General features: G+C 40.5%; 2 protein-coding genes across 4 annotated transcripts in view; one reads left to right on the top strand and one right to left on the bottom strand.

The window, feature by feature from the left end:
• prox1a (prospero homeobox 1a) overlaps positions 1–8,123 on the top strand; it is a 34,923-nt gene extending 26,800 nt beyond the window's left edge. For all 3 annotated transcript variants that reach the window (XM_042404854.1, XM_042404852.1, XM_042404853.1), the window contains one exon: positions 7,938–8,123. In XM_042404854.1, the coding sequence (XP_042260788.1) occupies positions 7,938–8,123 (186 nt within the window). The remainder of the gene's footprint in view (positions 1–7,937) is intronic.
• ccdc28a (coiled-coil domain containing 28A) overlaps positions 1–16,112 on the bottom strand; it is a 223,445-nt gene that overhangs the window by 154,454 nt on the left and 52,879 nt on the right. Inside the window, exons 3-4 of the mRNA XM_042404859.1 lie at positions 8,541–8,673; positions 2,520–2,621 (exon numbers count right to left, since the gene is read on the bottom strand). Coding sequence (XP_042260793.1) covers positions 2,520–2,621; positions 8,541–8,573 — 135 coding nt within the window. The 5' untranslated portion in view covers positions 8,574–8,673. The remainder of the gene's footprint in view (positions 1–2,519; positions 2,622–8,540; positions 8,674–16,112) is intronic.

A 16,112-nucleotide genomic window follows, 5' to 3' on the forward strand; every position in this document is an offset into this window, starting at 1 on the left:
GCAAACGTCGTGTGACCCCCCGAGGTCACGGTAAAGAGACAGGGATGAAACAGATTTATTAGCTATGATGCTACTGATAGATTCCCTTAAATTTATGAGTTGGTTTTTTTAACCTGTGTGCTGCTGCAAAAGTAGGTCATGAAAGTGTGAACTTTGGTGCGGCAGCTATCTGACTGTGTGAACATGGGTTACTGTTGCATAGAGCATCTTATCAGCAGGTTATTGTCTGTTTTATTTATGTACAGTAGGAAGATAAAGAAGCAGAACTAAATCCGCTGACTGGCTGGAGAAATGACAACTTAACAACTACAGTTAAAGCAACTTTGAGCAAACTGCCATTGGAAATTGCATTTATATACAACTATTTTGCCACATCAAATACATTTTGAGAGAAATATAAAGTATGTTTTCATCAACATAGAGAAAATGTTTTAAATGAACGTCACTGCCAAGTCATAAAAATGCTGATAGTTGACATTTCTGCTTTGTTCAATGACTAAAATATCAACTCTCGCAATATGATATTTGCTTGTAGCGACTCTTTACACTGTGCGATTCTGGGCTGTCTGACACCAAAGCTGACAACTGAAGACTGCACTGTTCACTGACGTTCACTGACGACTTATTTGGAGCTTTGGTGACCAAAGACAGCCTGAAATTGAAGAACTAACTCTCAAAATGCGACTGCTGCTTTGACCCACATCTGTATACAAACAAATGAGATTCCAACATGAAATGACACAGAATACATTGGCCAGCCGGACATTTCTTAAATGTAGTTTTTCAGTAAGGTTTAGGGGGCAAACACACTCATTCTCAATACATCCATGACACGTAGAAACCGAAATGATGAAGGAAACAGAAAATAATTGAGCTTTCATATACTTTTTTTATACTTTTATATACTTTTTTGTATTTACGTCGTAGAGTCACCACACAATCTGACAGCCTCAAACTGATATCAAACAGTCTGACACAGATTGTGACCAATATGATATCTGATAAACTTACACGATTGTTGCTGTTGCACAGTCTAAAGGTGCGTTTACTGTAGTCTGCCTGCAACCACTGAACCTAAAGACACTAGTTGTCATATTAGAAAACTCCTGAATATTATGTTGCTTATGTCTGACATTTTTTGAAACACTTGTGCATAAAAAAAGCTTTCACTACATTATCTCCAGTTTTGGAAAGTCTCTCACATCGTACATGAGGACACAATTATAGGCAGTCAACAGGAGCTCGCAGGTACAATAAAAAGAGTTGAACGCAGATGCACAGAGGACAGGTGTGCACTCTCCGAGTTTTAAACCAAAACAAACAATGTTTTGGACACAAATGAAGGAGTGTCACTTTAATGCAATACATGAGTGAGCTTGAAGCTAATACAGCAGATACAGAACACCAACATAAAGTTCCTTGACATATAGTCTATAAGAGACCAGAGTTATTCCCTAAGTTTCTTAATGTTTGTCTTTATTTAAAAAGGAAATCTTTATCGACAATAGAAACACAAAAGCTAACAGGATTGTAACATGTCAAAGTATGATTTTTAATTGATTAGTTTTTGCTGAAAGAGAAAGTATGGAAGGAAACAGAGGAAGAAGATGAGAAGTGAGAGTCTCTACTGTCTCTCTCTGTGTGTGTGTGTGTGTGTGTGTGTGTGTGTGTGTGTGTGTGTGTGTGTGTGTGTGTGTGACTAAAGCCAGGCCTGATAGCCGGGAAAGAGAGCAAGAGTGAAGAGAAGGAAAAAGGAAGCAGATGCTTGTGTGTTGGCACAAAAAATGATATGTCCTCTCTCTCTCTCTCTCTCTCTCTCTCTCTCTCTCTCCCTCTCTCTCTCTCTCTCTCTCTCTGTCACACACACACACACACACACACACACACACGCTGAGTATTTGCTCGGTCCACAGACGGAGCAGCACATGAAAGAGTTCCAGTATTGTCTCGATGATAGAAAAATACTTGTCTGACCAACAACGAAGTGGACCTCAAGGCCACCGAGCGAATGCGTGTGCGACATAATGGAGAGCGCGGAGGCGTGTGTGTGCGGGGTGAGGTGAGGGGGGGGTCGCCTGAGATTTCAAAAAGCGACGCATCGTGTAGCGAGAACCGGGAAGATGCTTTCAAAGAGGGACGGGCGAGCTGAAAAATGATCAATAATCGAGTAACACAACCCTGAACCTCATAGAAACACAAAAAGGCGCAGAGGGAGACACTTAAACATGCTAAACAAATGAGCTCATGTGTACAGTACACACACTTGAGTAAACAGTGTCAACTTCCCCCCCTACTGTACATTGATCGAGGGAGGGTAAAAAGATGGAGTAAAATAGAAAAGAGAACACGTTTACACACTCTCTTTCTGTTTGTCCACCTTGAGAATCAAGCATATGGTGTTTGTAGAGTGATTTCTTAAGAGCCAGTCGTGTGTGTGTGTGTGTGTGTGTGTGTGTGTACGACGTGAAGCAGGTGAGACTGAAAAGGAAAAGGAGTGACAGGCGGGTAGAAGGACATACCTTTATGGACAGATGAATAGGTAGAGGTGAGTCAACTGAGGACACGCAAACGCAGATGTTTCTATCAGTCTCACGGTGGCCATAAACGTGTTTTCCATCCATCTGGAAGCACCTGAAAAAAAATAAATAAATAAAAAGGAGGGAAAGGAGAGAAATGGGAAGATGATGAGGAAAGTTTAAAGATGCAAAGAAAGAAAAGGAAGTGAAAGAGTGAGGTACGACCAAAAAAAAAAAAAAACATTCAGCTTATTACTGAGCTTATTTAAAGTTGTTTATTCAGTTATTGAGTCCTCATTTTTCAAAGAAAGCAACATAAATCTGCCAGTTTTTTTCCTTCTTTTAATGATTTTGTATCATTTTCTTGGTACTAAATCAGTAATCTGCATTATTTTGTTTCAAGATACATTCATCTCTAAAAAGAAAGTTGCACTGGCAGAAAAAACATCTAATTGAAAATCTAATTAAAGGATTACATCCCATTATTGTCGTAGCAACGACAGACAAACATAAATATCATATTAAACACAATGATTAGCATGAAAGACCAAATTTAGCAGCATCAAAAGATAGTTGTTGTCTAGGAAAATGGTTACAGTATGTAGCTGTAATAAGAAAAAATATCATTATGTGGGATGTTAAAGTTAGTGGAGACCTGTAGCACCACTCCAAGGAGAAGAGCAGGAAGAGTTTGGTATTTATGTGATTATAAAGTGATCAAATCACCGCATGACCGTCTGGGCTTCTGCGCCACGCTGTCATGGATATTCTTGAAGTAAACTAAGAACTTACTATGTTAAGTCTTTCTATTTTGAATGTGTTAAAATGGGACAGTGTATCCATAAAGAAGTAACCTACTTATAAAGGGCTCTCCTTTATTCTAAAAATAATTTTTAGTGCAACACTGCCTTTTTGTGCTCATGGCCAGCCTTGTGAAAAAAAAAAAAAAGACTAAATTAGCAAAGCAGACGTCACTGTTGCCAAGCTCTCGTTGCTGTGCTGTTTCTGCACTTTAGGTTTTTTGTGCGTCTGCAGGTGGCGCTCTTTTTTGTATTTTCAGCCACGATGGCCGTCACCGCTCGTGCTAGCAACACATCCTCCGTTTTTTTTGCAGACGAAAAGTACAGTTCAGTTTGAATAACTGAAATTGTCGACATAGCAGGAGATGCTTCGTGTTTGGAGATTAATGCAGCTTTGTCCTTCATATAAAAAAAGCCCATTTAATGTAAATGCAATTGAGAGGCATGTAGAGAGATGTAGACAATGAGAGCAAACATGAACGACCGATAAATTTGCAAATGCAAATGACAGTAGCATCAAACACAGTGGAAAATGATTGTGGACGAGCAGTAAAATGCATCAGGGGGAAAGTGAAACGGTGACGTTTCTTGAAATGTTTCCGTCAGCACATTGAGAACTTCTTACTTCAAATATTTAAAAAATGAGAGTGATGAGTGTGTGTGTGTGTGTGTGTGTGTGTGATGTAAGATAAACACTCGAGTGAGCTTGTGATTTCTTAGAAGACTTAATTTCCAAGAAGGGAAGCGAGACGTTGAGCCAAAAGAGCAGGAAGACGAAGGGAGAGAGACAGAGGAGGAGAGGAGTGGGGGGAAAAAAAGAGGGAGGGGGCGTCCCAGTAGGCCTCTTTGTTGGGCAGCGATTTAGAGATTTACAGGCTCTTGTCCTTCTGTGTGTGTGTGTGTGTGTGTGCGTGCATCTATGTGTGTGTGTGTGTGTGTGAAGAGAGAGTAATTGAGCCTCCCTTCATCCAATATTTACCCACCAAACCGGAGCAATCATGCGAATTATGTTTACTGGGAACCAAGTGTCTTTCTTCCTCTTTATCTTTCTTTCTCTTTCCCATTTTCCCCCATTCCTCGCTCGCTCACCCTCTCCTGGCAACTAGACACCGTATCAAGATCCAAGCCAGGAGTAAATCACACACACACACACACACACACACACACGGGGGAAACAGGCCCATCTGTATTGATGATGGCCTAATTTAGATCTCTTTATTGGACTGATTTACGATGGCCAGACAAAACTGGGCATCTGGACCCAAGTGTGTGTCTGTGTGTGTGTGTTTGTCCAGTTGACACACAATATCCTCGCTGCCTCGTTTCATTCTTTTCTGCTTGTGTTTTCCTACCTCTCTGTGATTCAGCTGTGTCCTTTTTTTTTTTTTTTTCCTCTGCCGGGCCATAGTCTTGTTTCAGCACTTTGAGCACCATCTCACCGCCGCCGCCGCACTGATGACGCACGTCATCCTGAAACATTTTAAAAACACACAATCATCACGCCGCCGGACGACGCAGTGCCACCGCTGCAACACGGACGCCAGGGCCAGAGAGCCCTTCTGGGTCAAGGTCGCCGCGTCTGTTTCTGTTCTACCGTGCGTGGCGGTTTTTGTTTCACAGCTCTTTGTGATCGGAGGTATCAATCGCATAACAACAAGCGAGGGACGAGCAAAGTCGAGACGGGGTTAAGCGAGGAGTTATATTGTATCAGGGCGTCCAGATTTTATAGCTACACCCCTTCACCTCGCCAAAGCGAACGTGCACTTCACCAAAATTGATGTGAGGAGGTGAAAGATCTTCAAAATATTTATGTCAGCAAGGAAGGAAATTTTATGAGAGGAGTTCTGGGAAGATATTAAAAAGATGGCCTTCTTCTTTTTTTTTTTTTTTTTTTTTTTAAAAGATGAGAGCAAATTTGAACAACTAAAGGATGAAGGGATGTAATCCAGGAGGGAGGACGCCTCAAAGGCACATTCATCTTCTAGATCAAGCTCAGGTTTCAACTTTTATTTGTCCCAGTGGGCAGTTTCACAGCAACTATTAAAAACAGCAGCTTGACTTTGGGGGCTTTCTGTTTTGTCTTGTTGCAGCCTTTTTCGAAAAATGTTTTCATGGGCTCTTGCTGAGGTTTAATGATTAAGACTTTGGGAGTTATTTGCGTAGTTATTCAGAGCAGTAACGGGCAAACACACAGTTTTCTTGTGCGATGAGAGATTATTACATTTCAGGTGCACGCGTTGACTTTTAGTTTCCAAATGACGTTGTTTAGATACTCTGGCTGAACTGCTCTATATTAAAAAAAAAGCTATAAAAAGTTGTTATAAACACAGATTTTGATGTACATTGATGTAGATATCACCTGGAAAGTTTAAACTTTGGTTCGTGTGTGTCTGTGTGAGAGTGTATGCATGTGTGTGTGTGTACAGTAGTGTCTATAGCAAGACAGTGACAGAGGGCCTCATTGAAATAACTGTGGTCTCAAGGGGCCAGCTAAAAAGAGAGAGAGAGGGCAGGTGAGGGTAGACGGAGTGTATGAGAGTCTAGGGAATCATTTAGGGTGTGTGTGTGTGTGTATGTGTGCGTGTTTTAATTCTGTGTGTATGTGTGTGTGTTTGACAGCAGAACAACACACACACACACACCCTAAATGATTCCCTAGACTCTCACACACTCTGTCTACCCTCACCTACCCTCTCTCTCTCTTTTTAAGGAGGGGGGTAAAGGGGGGGGGGGGGATTCATCCGTTCTGGTGGCGGCTAACCTTGGCATGTCCTGCCACGCGTGACGGGGTTACACCCAGACGACACTCTGTTGTCCTCTATGTGTGTGTGTGTGTGTGTGTGTGTGTGTGTGTGTGTGTGAGTTTGTTGGGGTGTATAGGAGCATGCACCTTGTCTGGAGGAGTCAGCAGTGTGTGTGTGTGTGTGTGTGTGTGTGTGTGTGTGTGTGTGTGTGTGTGTGTGTGTGTGTGTGTGCATCTGCATGCAAAAAAAAAGAGACAAAGAAGAAGAGAAAGGGAGAGAATCCTAGTCAGGTTGTTTAGTGTCTTTGTGTGATCTTGCCCCCGGGAAAAGGGGAGCAGAAAAAAGAATAAGTGTGTGTGTGTGTGTGTGCGCATGCTCATGTGTGTGTATTGTTCTGCTGTCAAACACACACACACACACATACAGAATTAAAACCCTTACACAAGCACACACACAAACACACACAAAGCCTTGTGATGACAGTATATTTATGCCTGCATGTGGAAAGGACAATTGGATCCCTGCAATCCCTTCGTTCTTGTTTAAACTGCCACACAAACACACACAAACACACACACACACACACACACACACACACACAGAGCCTGTGACTGATCACAGACAACTGTTCACCTGCCATTGTCAAGGACTGAGTGTGTCATCTGTCATTCTGTGTGTGTGTGTGTGTGTGTGTGTGTGTGTGTGTGTGTGTGTGTGTGTGTGTGTGTGTGTGTGTGTGTGTGTATAAGGAACCCTGACACCAAGCACACACACACACACACACAGCTGGGAGCTGTTAAGAAAGGGGAAGTACATTCAGGGGAAGTTCAGTACTGAAGAAGAACTTGGTACAGAAATAGAAACATATGGACACCTGAAACACACGCACACTTAACCTAATTCTTTATCCTTTCTACTCACAGAACCACTTTCCTAAGAAAGAACAGAAAACTTTACTTTAGAGCTGCAACAATTAGTCAATGAATTAACTATTTTGATGATCGATTGATTGTTTAGAGTCATTTTTCCAGTTCAGGCTTCTTAAATGTGAATGTTGTTTGGTTTCTTTAGTCCTCTATGACAGTAAACTTAATATCTTTGGGTTGGGGACTGTTTGTCAGGACAAAACAAGACATTTTGGGGAGCAGTTTGGGCCTTTTTTTCAACCTTTTCTGACATTTTATAGACCAAACAACTATGTGACTGTGATTAATCGAGAAAATAATCCATTACATTTCTTCTTGTTTCATAAGATCCCCAACTAGTTGCAGACATATTTAAATGCTAAAATACACTATAAGGCCAAAAGTATGCAGACACCCCTGTCTACTACCCTCATGTGCACAAAGTCAGATCCATAAAGACTTGTTTTCCCAGTTTGGTGCGGAAGACCATGACCTGCACAGAGCCCTGACCTCAAACCCATCCAACACCTTTGGGATGATCTGGAACGCCAACTGTGTGGTTGATTGGGAGTAATTCCCTGCAACCTGCTTCCAAAATCTTGTGGAAAACCTTCCCAGCTGAGATGAGGCTGTTATAGTAGCAGATTAATGCACCTGATTTTGGGATCACATATGGGTGTAATGTCCAGATGTCCACATACTTTGCCATATGATGTTGCGAAGAGCGAATGCAGTGCACCTTTTCTGATGTGGAACTGGGTTGTTTGCTTATATAGAAGTAACACAGTTCTGTATCTTGAGCCTCTTTATGGTCATAAATATTGAAAGCGTAACTTTAATTTTATGATAAGAAAGGGAAAGTTTATTGAAGGAAAGTTAGTATAATCAAAGAAGTCATATCACTCACAATTTCCCTTTTCTCTGCCCCTTCCTCTCCCTACTTCCTTTTCCTCTTAATTTCTTATCCTCCAGGTCCCCGATCGATTTCTAGAGGTGGTCCAGGTGACTCTTCGTGAATTCTTCAACGCCATCGTGGCCGGCAAGGACGCGGACCCGTCCTGGAAGAAGGCCATCTACAAGGTGATCTGCAAACTGGACAGCGAGGTTCCAGAGATCTTCAAATCCCCCAACTGTCTACAAGAACTCCTCCATGACTGACTAGGGCGAGGGAGGAAACACGGAAAGCAAGACAAACCTCAGAGGACCATGAGAACCGTGTAAAAAAAAAAAAAAAAAAAAAAAAATAAAAAACACCTCCAAAGGCACAGGGTTAGACTCGGTTAAGGTCTTCAGTGAAATGCATTTGAAGGTGTTTGATGACATTCGTAACGCCATGCAGAGACTGAGTGATGCTAGTCGGAGGCTTCCGGAGAGGTTTGTTGATGGTTGTTTTGGTCAGCCCAACTTTTACAGACAAAACTCCCCCTCGAGATGTTTTATAAAGAAAAAAATATTCCTCTTGAACGAGGCAGAGGGCTCGCACTCAGAGTCAGAAGATACTCAAATTAACAAGTTGTGTTCAGACTTTTATAAATTACAAGCAAAACAGTGAAAAGTGAACCTCCTTGCACTTACAGAAAAAGCCCCGTCTCCTCTTTTCTCCTCCATCTCGTCCAAGCTCGCTCTCCATCCTTCTCTGGAGGAACAAAGGGATGAGGAAGATGATGGATCAATCTTCAGCCCGTGATTTGGGGGGGTCTGGAGCGGACTAAAGATAAAGAAGATAATATATGAAAATCTTTTTATTGTGGATGTTTTTAAGTTACATGGACATTTTTGGAAAAAAAAAGTGATGTTTCTGTATTTTTTCTCCTTTGTACAAGCTTACAGCCTCTCTTCTATGAACCCTCACTCACAAAGATATTGTACACATGCACGCACGACCACAAACACACACTTACATACACCTCTTGAATAGGAAAGCACAGTAGCATTCCCAAATCCTCACGCAATCCCAGACAAACTGGGCAAAAAACAAACTTAGTTGTTGTTTATTTCCCTTCTTTTTTTCCCCCCCCTTCCTCTTTTTACTTCCTTCTCTTCTTACTGTACTGAGACTTACTGGGTGTTTGTTTTGACTGTGTGGCTCTCCCTGCCCCACCCCTCCCTGGCCGCCCCTCTTGGCTCGTGTTGCCTTTTAGGCGCCCAGAGCATCGAAGACAAGATTTTACCATTTCATCTCTAAAGAAAATCAAAACGTAGCCACTATCGAAGTCCCATTTTAGAACTGACTTACTACAGTATAAACTTGAAAGTTTATTTTAATCCATCATAAGAAGATTAAGGAGTGATCCAACATCTTTGATAAAAGATTCTTTACATTTTGTTATGTAAGATTTGTGACCAAGATATTTTCTAGTTGAAAAATACACTTCAGTGTCAGTGCTCTCTGGTGGACAAACGGTGTTATGGCGACACTGTTTCTAAACAACTAAAAACAATATTTTTGGCATTTCTGTGCTGAAATCTCTTGTTACTTATCAGCTGACATATATACGCCGATACCGGTAAATCTGTGATAAGCTATTGGGCTCAACTACTACTGGTTTATAATATTTACAAATGACAGCACTGATGCAGGAATGCGGGGAAAAATGCACAACATGGTACTTTCAGTAGGCAACATGGTTGGGTGTTGTACCAATTTTGGTGTTTTTCATTTTTATTTTATTTGTGTTGGCGGCTTAATTTGTTATGTTTCTTAAGAATATTCCAAATCCTAACCTGAAAATCACACTTACATCAATTTGTGATGTTACTTTGAATAAAACGTGGATTTACTTTATGTAAGTCATTATTTTAAAAGTGATTGCTTATTTTTATAATGATCATTCATTCCAATTTTGCCTGGTTCTCGGATCACTCGGGGGGAAGTGATTCATCACTACCACATAACACAACATTTCTCCTTCATGGTGCTCTGGAACAGGCTAACCTTTGTCGATACACACTTCAAATCATTTGTTTCTAAGTACTGATTGGACTTGACAACTGACTGTGGTGCAATCAGGCATCCTTAAACTCTCTGAGCTCATACCTGCGACTGAGAAATGTCTCATTTTTAACCCACTCAAAACTGGAAGTCGCCAAAAGTAGTATCGTTAGAAAAACTCTCTCTGCTCTGGGCAGCCATGAGGGTCAGCTGCACCGGCCGGGTCATGTGTGAAGTGTTTAAGGTTTTAACAGCAGAAAAAAAAAGACATACGACAAAAATGCTGATATTTGTAGCTTGTATAGATGTAATAATTACTCTGATCACTCTGATATTGTTATTTATAATTGAAATAATTATTCCTATTAATGTTATTCTGATGATGATGATTATTATTAATGCTTGCTACAGATTTGACCAGTGGTTTACTCATTGTTTATCCATCACACTGCAACATGAAATAAATTATTCTTTGAAAAAAAAAACAAAAGGAGTGGTTGTTTTTAAGTGTGTGATTGCACTTTTCTCTGTTCTGTTTGCTCTGAGCAGAGGTGCAAGGGCATTGACCGTTTGCATGCGCCTGCCCACACACACCACATCACCATCAACCCAAGCAGTAACTAGGCAACATGATGGCCACTTTAACTCTGCCCATGCCCTCCCTATCTCCCTCTCTCTCTTTCTCTCTCTGCCTCCATCTCTCTCTCACTCTCTGGATTCTGTATAGGGGACATGTGATCCCTTGTTGTTGTTGCTGATGAATTGAAAAGAGGAGTGCTGTGTGATTATTGTCAGCACAAAAGCCTCAAAAAGCTGCTGACGCCTAGATTAGCCAGTACAAAGACGCAGGGACACACACACACAAAAAGACATAGGTACAGACTCTCTCTCTCTCTCTCTCTCTCTCTCTCTCACACATACACACACACACAAAGGCACAGAGACGCGGCCTGTCTGCCCTTGTTGCCCTACCATCCTTCTCGCCGCTCTATCCTTCCTCTGTTCATCCTCCATCACTGATATATCTCACCTTTTCCCCGTCTTACCTCTACTGTCTCCTCTCCTCTGCGTGCTTCCTTTCTCATAGCTTTCATTTCATCTCCTCTCACACCACTTACCTCCCCAACACACACACACACACACACTAACACACACATGTCCTGTGTGTGTTGGTGCCAAACACCAACTGGCATCACACAATGCCAACCACCATCACCAGCATGATAAAGTGCCAGCACTCAATGTGCCTCTCTCTCCTCTCACACACACAGAAAATATGAAAGACAAAACAAGGTGTGTATAAAACACAGCTACACACACTTCTCAAGTTTAAATAAAATTCCAACATTTGCAATGATTTGGTCGCGTTTGCATGTAATAAAGCAGCTATTGCCAGAACTCTATTAGCACAAAGCTGCTTATAGGTTTCTGTAATGTGCCACTCCTGTCATAATTCAGTTTCTATGTGTAGGAGAACCTACAGTGGCTGCGAAATTCGCGTAAAAACGCTAAAAGCCCTCTCTAGAGCCAGTGTTTGGTTTGTCCGTTCTGGGCTACTGTAGAAACATGGCGGTGCAACATGGCGACCTCCGTGGAAGAGGATCCGCTCCCTATGTAGATATAAAGGTTCTATATAGATATAATATATATAGATCCAGATATAACGATCTTGTTTGTCAGGTGATTAAACACTAATTAAAACATACTTATGAATATTATATTTCATGTCTGTTCTGCTAGATGTCACTAAATTCTACACACTAAGTAATTGAGGGAATCTAGACAACAAAAGCAAAGCAAAACTTTATTTATATACTGTAGCAGATTTCATTCTAGGTAGAAGCACGATGTGCTTCATATAGTGTGAACTACCACAAAATGAAAGTTTAAGAACCATTAAGAAGGTAGGAATAAAATAATTAAGACTAGCAACTGACCAGTAAAAAATAATAAGACACATGAGTTAAAAAACATTAAGTACGAATAAAATAAAATAAAATAGTAACTAAGATTAGCAAACCAGACTACTGAAAGGTGCAGCTAAAAATAAATTTAGTTTAGTTTAGTTTTAAAAGACGATAGCGTTGGAGCACACCTAACATGATTCGGTAGGATATTCCAGCAGCTTGGAGCATAAAAGCTGAAAGCAGTTTCACCAATGTTTGTGGAGACCCGGGGAATAACCAGACGTCCTGTTCCAGATGACCTGAGGGGTCTAGCTGGTTCATAGCTCACAAGCATGTCAGAGACATATTGGGGTGCCAAAACTATGTAGGGCCTTAAAAATAGACATCAACATTTTTAAATCAATTCTAACATTTACTGAAAGCCAGTGTAATGACCTCAGCACAGATGTTATATGGTTGTATTTCCTTTTTCTAGTTAAAACTCTAACAGCTGCATTCTGGAGTAGCTGCAGTCAGTCAAGATCCTTTTTAGGTATTTCTGTGGGCAGCACGTTACAGTAGTCTAGCCAATTGGAAACAAAGCATTGACAAGTTCTTCAGCGTCCTCCTGGGATAAAAAGCTCCTTACCTTCTAAGCATTTCTTAAATAATTTGGGTCTGGAAAGAGGTCAGTGTCCAGGATGATGCCAAGGTTTCTGACCTGTGTGAGACTTTCCAGAGACAGCTGTGACAATTTAAAAGAGATTTCCTGTCTGTTAGCCTCTACCCCAATAACCAGGATTTCCATCTTGTCACTGTTTAACTCTTAAAAAATGACTAGACATCCAGTTATCAATATCCTTGATACATTCTTATAGTGTATCAAGAGGGCTCAGGTTATCAGGGGACAGGGAAATAAATATGATAAGCTGGCACAAAAGGCAACAAGTACAAACTACACAATAATGGGCCTAAAATTGACCCCTGGGGAACACCACATAAGATGAAAATTTAATTTTGGAGCTAAAAAACATTAAAATCACGACCTTTGAGGTATGATAAAAACCAGTCCAATGCTGACCCAGATAGGCCAACTCACCTCTCAAGCCTCTCCATTAAAATATCACAATCGATAGCCTCAACTGCAGCACTTAGATCCAATAATACTAAAATAGAGACTCTACCACTTTCACTATTTACTGGATTGGTAGGGAGTATTTTGTTGGTTGCCAGGTGGTCGATTAACTGCTTGTGGACAACTTTTTCAATAGTTTTGCTTGGGAACAGGAGGTTAGAGATCGGTAAGTAATTATAAATAATAGATGGACCTAGAGTGGGTTTCTTTAAAAGTGGTTGAACAATTGAAGATTGGAGTGAGCTAGGAAAAATACCAGATTGTAAAGAGGTGCTTAAAATGGTTAAAATATCCTTAGATAAACAGTTAAACAACAAAAAAAAGGTGGGAATAAGATCAATGGAAGAAGTGGGACGGCTAAGACTCTGAACCACCGTTTCGACTGGTGCAAAATATGTTAAAATATAGTGAATTAGGAAGGAGGCAGGGTAGAAGGAGCACTAGGGATACTGGGAATATTTGCCCTAAAAGTCATTATTTTGTTGTGAAAGGAGGTTGCTAAATCCTCACAATTATCAGTGGAAATAAAATCACCTGGCACTGAAGTTCTGGAGTTATTTAAAAGTTTATCTATGGAAGAAAAGAGAACCCTTGAATTGTGTGTATTATTGTTGATCACATTTTACAAATATACTTGCTTTTCTATTTTCTGAGTTATAACTAAAGTATTTTTTGTAAAATCAAGATGCTCTAGAGGCTTGATTTTACACCATTTACACTCAGCCCTGCTACAATCCCTTTTCTTCTTCCTTATCAATTCATCTGTTAGCCAAGGACTTTACTTTTATCAGACAACACACAAAAAAATGAGAACACTGCACAGAGAGGACAACAACAAAGGGTCAACTAAATTCTATAAATGCTTTTTTTTTAAGATTACACTTGAGAGACTGAAATCTACAACTTTCTGCAACAGCAATAATGTTCATCTGTGGCTTTTGTTAAGTTGTTTTACCTACATTTTGCATCTCTCAACCACACAGATAGATTAATAAAAAAAGACACATTAAATGAAATTGTTGCAGATTTCAGCTTTAAGAACTGACGGAGAGAGAAGAGGGGGATCTTGCGCATTAGCTTACACTGCCAAAGCTTTTCATTAGAACAGGAAGAGCTGAACAGGAGGTGGGGTCACTCTTTGCTCTATATGATCACACACACGCCGTCTGCCTATGAAAGCACATCTGAGCAGCGCAACAATAAAACAGCTGTGTTTGTGTTGGCCTGCTGATTGTTTCATTCTCAATCACACCGTCATACACACACAAACACACTCACACAGACACAAACGCACTTATTGTCCACAGAGACGGCATGACAGTGATACATCTTGGGTAATGGCTGCTATTATTATGGAGTAGGGAGAGAGTTTATTATGGAGAAAATCTCTCCTCGACATAATTCTAATAGCTGTAACTGTCTTCTCTGTGTTAACTGCAGCTAAAGTGGCCTGTGGGGTGTGTGGGGGTGTGTGAGAAAGTGTTTTATTCATATTTATTGCCATATTGGTAAATGAATGTGATGGCCTGGGATGAGGCAGATTCATCGTTTGATCTCCATTGCTACAAAATTACAATTTCAACAATGTGAATAATCACAGATACAGCCCGACTTCACTGCTGTAATTGCTATCTAATAACCAAATAACTTAATTTTTTAGAATTAGTGGTTTGCTTATTGGCTTGCATCCTTATTTAAGAAAATAACAGAAATTGAGAATTTGAGTCCATGATAGAGGCTGTGGAAATAAAAAAAGAGGCTATTGATGTGTTTCTCTGGTCTTCTTTTCTGATTTTATGGTGTAGGATGCACTAAAAAATAGGACCAACACTTTTCAATGTCACATAACTGAAAAGTAAAAAGGTGTAAGTATGAAATATGAACATAGGGACATACATGGCATAAAATAAACACACTATATAAGACACAATATAGTAAACATATAGTAATATAATATGGTAAAAAATAGTAAAAACACACTTAGAAAAATATCAACATATGGACAAACTACCATTATGTATGAAGTAGTATATATAGTGGATTATGATTTCGGCGTCGGCCCTCACCAACAGAAGTTCCCCAATCTTGTGGTTCCTCCCATTTTTGACATTTTTGTTGGCATCTTCTTGTACATGACCCTTATTTTTCACCCTCGGCTATTTATATTCTTCCCATTTCGCGCCGGTCGCGTGATAGAAACATCATCAACATGCCCACTCACTCATTCACAAATCGTAGTTTTGTTTGGCTGTTCTGTTGCCCTTTTTGATGTTAGTTCTGGCCGTGCTGTAGGCCTCGCAGCTTCCAGACTTGAACTCAGCATCAAGGGCTTTCAGCAGCCGCCGGACCTCACTGGTCATCCAGGGTTTCTGGTTCGGAAAGGTGCGGATTGATTTTTTTTTGTTGTGACGGCCTCAGTGCAAAAGTTAATGTGGGATAGCACAGAGGATGAATATTCATTAATGTCTATATAAGAGTCATGGGTGTCTGAATGTGCAAAAATACTCCAGTTTGTGTCATCAGAACTGTCCTGTATGAATGTGGCCCTTAATTCATTTAAAAAAAACATTGCCTGTGAACATAATCAAGGCAGCGATTATGATTGTCAACGCAACATAATTTGGAAAACATAAACTTTGTATATGAACGTAATTTCTAGGGACAGGGTTGCTTTATTGGTTTGTGAACTTTGAAAATGGACAAAAAGCACTGAGAACAACAGTTCTTCATGTCAACTTTGTATTTTCTAAACCTGAAACATGAGTAAAGGTGATGTTGATGCAGAAGACAAGCATTTTTCTTTCTTCTCTAAACTGTCTCTGCTGGTCTGCTGTCTCAGGTCGAACTTCAGAGCACCGTCTGACTTCAGATTGACCGGCTAGAAAGCTAAACTCAGCTCTAATTACGACACATCCACTTTAAAACATCAGTCAAATAAACGACTGATTGAATTGGAACACCAGCGGCTGCAACAATCGCTGTTAGCTTGTTGAACAGACTTTAATCAGCCAGCACCGCAGGATTATTTGCATCAGTTCTTTAAGATGGCACCCAGGTGAATGAAGCTAATTGTTTGTTTTGAAACAGCTGCCCCGACAGTATTTTCACTTCCTCCTCCCAACATGCTCAGCATCCCTTCTTTTCTCCCCTTTAAGTCATACATCCATCCCTCCATCTTTTTTCTTTCTATTCAT

This window comes from Thunnus maccoyii, chromosome 24, assembly GCF_910596095.1.
Source record: "Thunnus maccoyii chromosome 24, fThuMac1.1, whole genome shotgun sequence".
Classification (NCBI taxonomy): Eukaryota; Metazoa; Chordata; class Actinopteri; order Scombriformes; family Scombridae; genus Thunnus; species Thunnus maccoyii.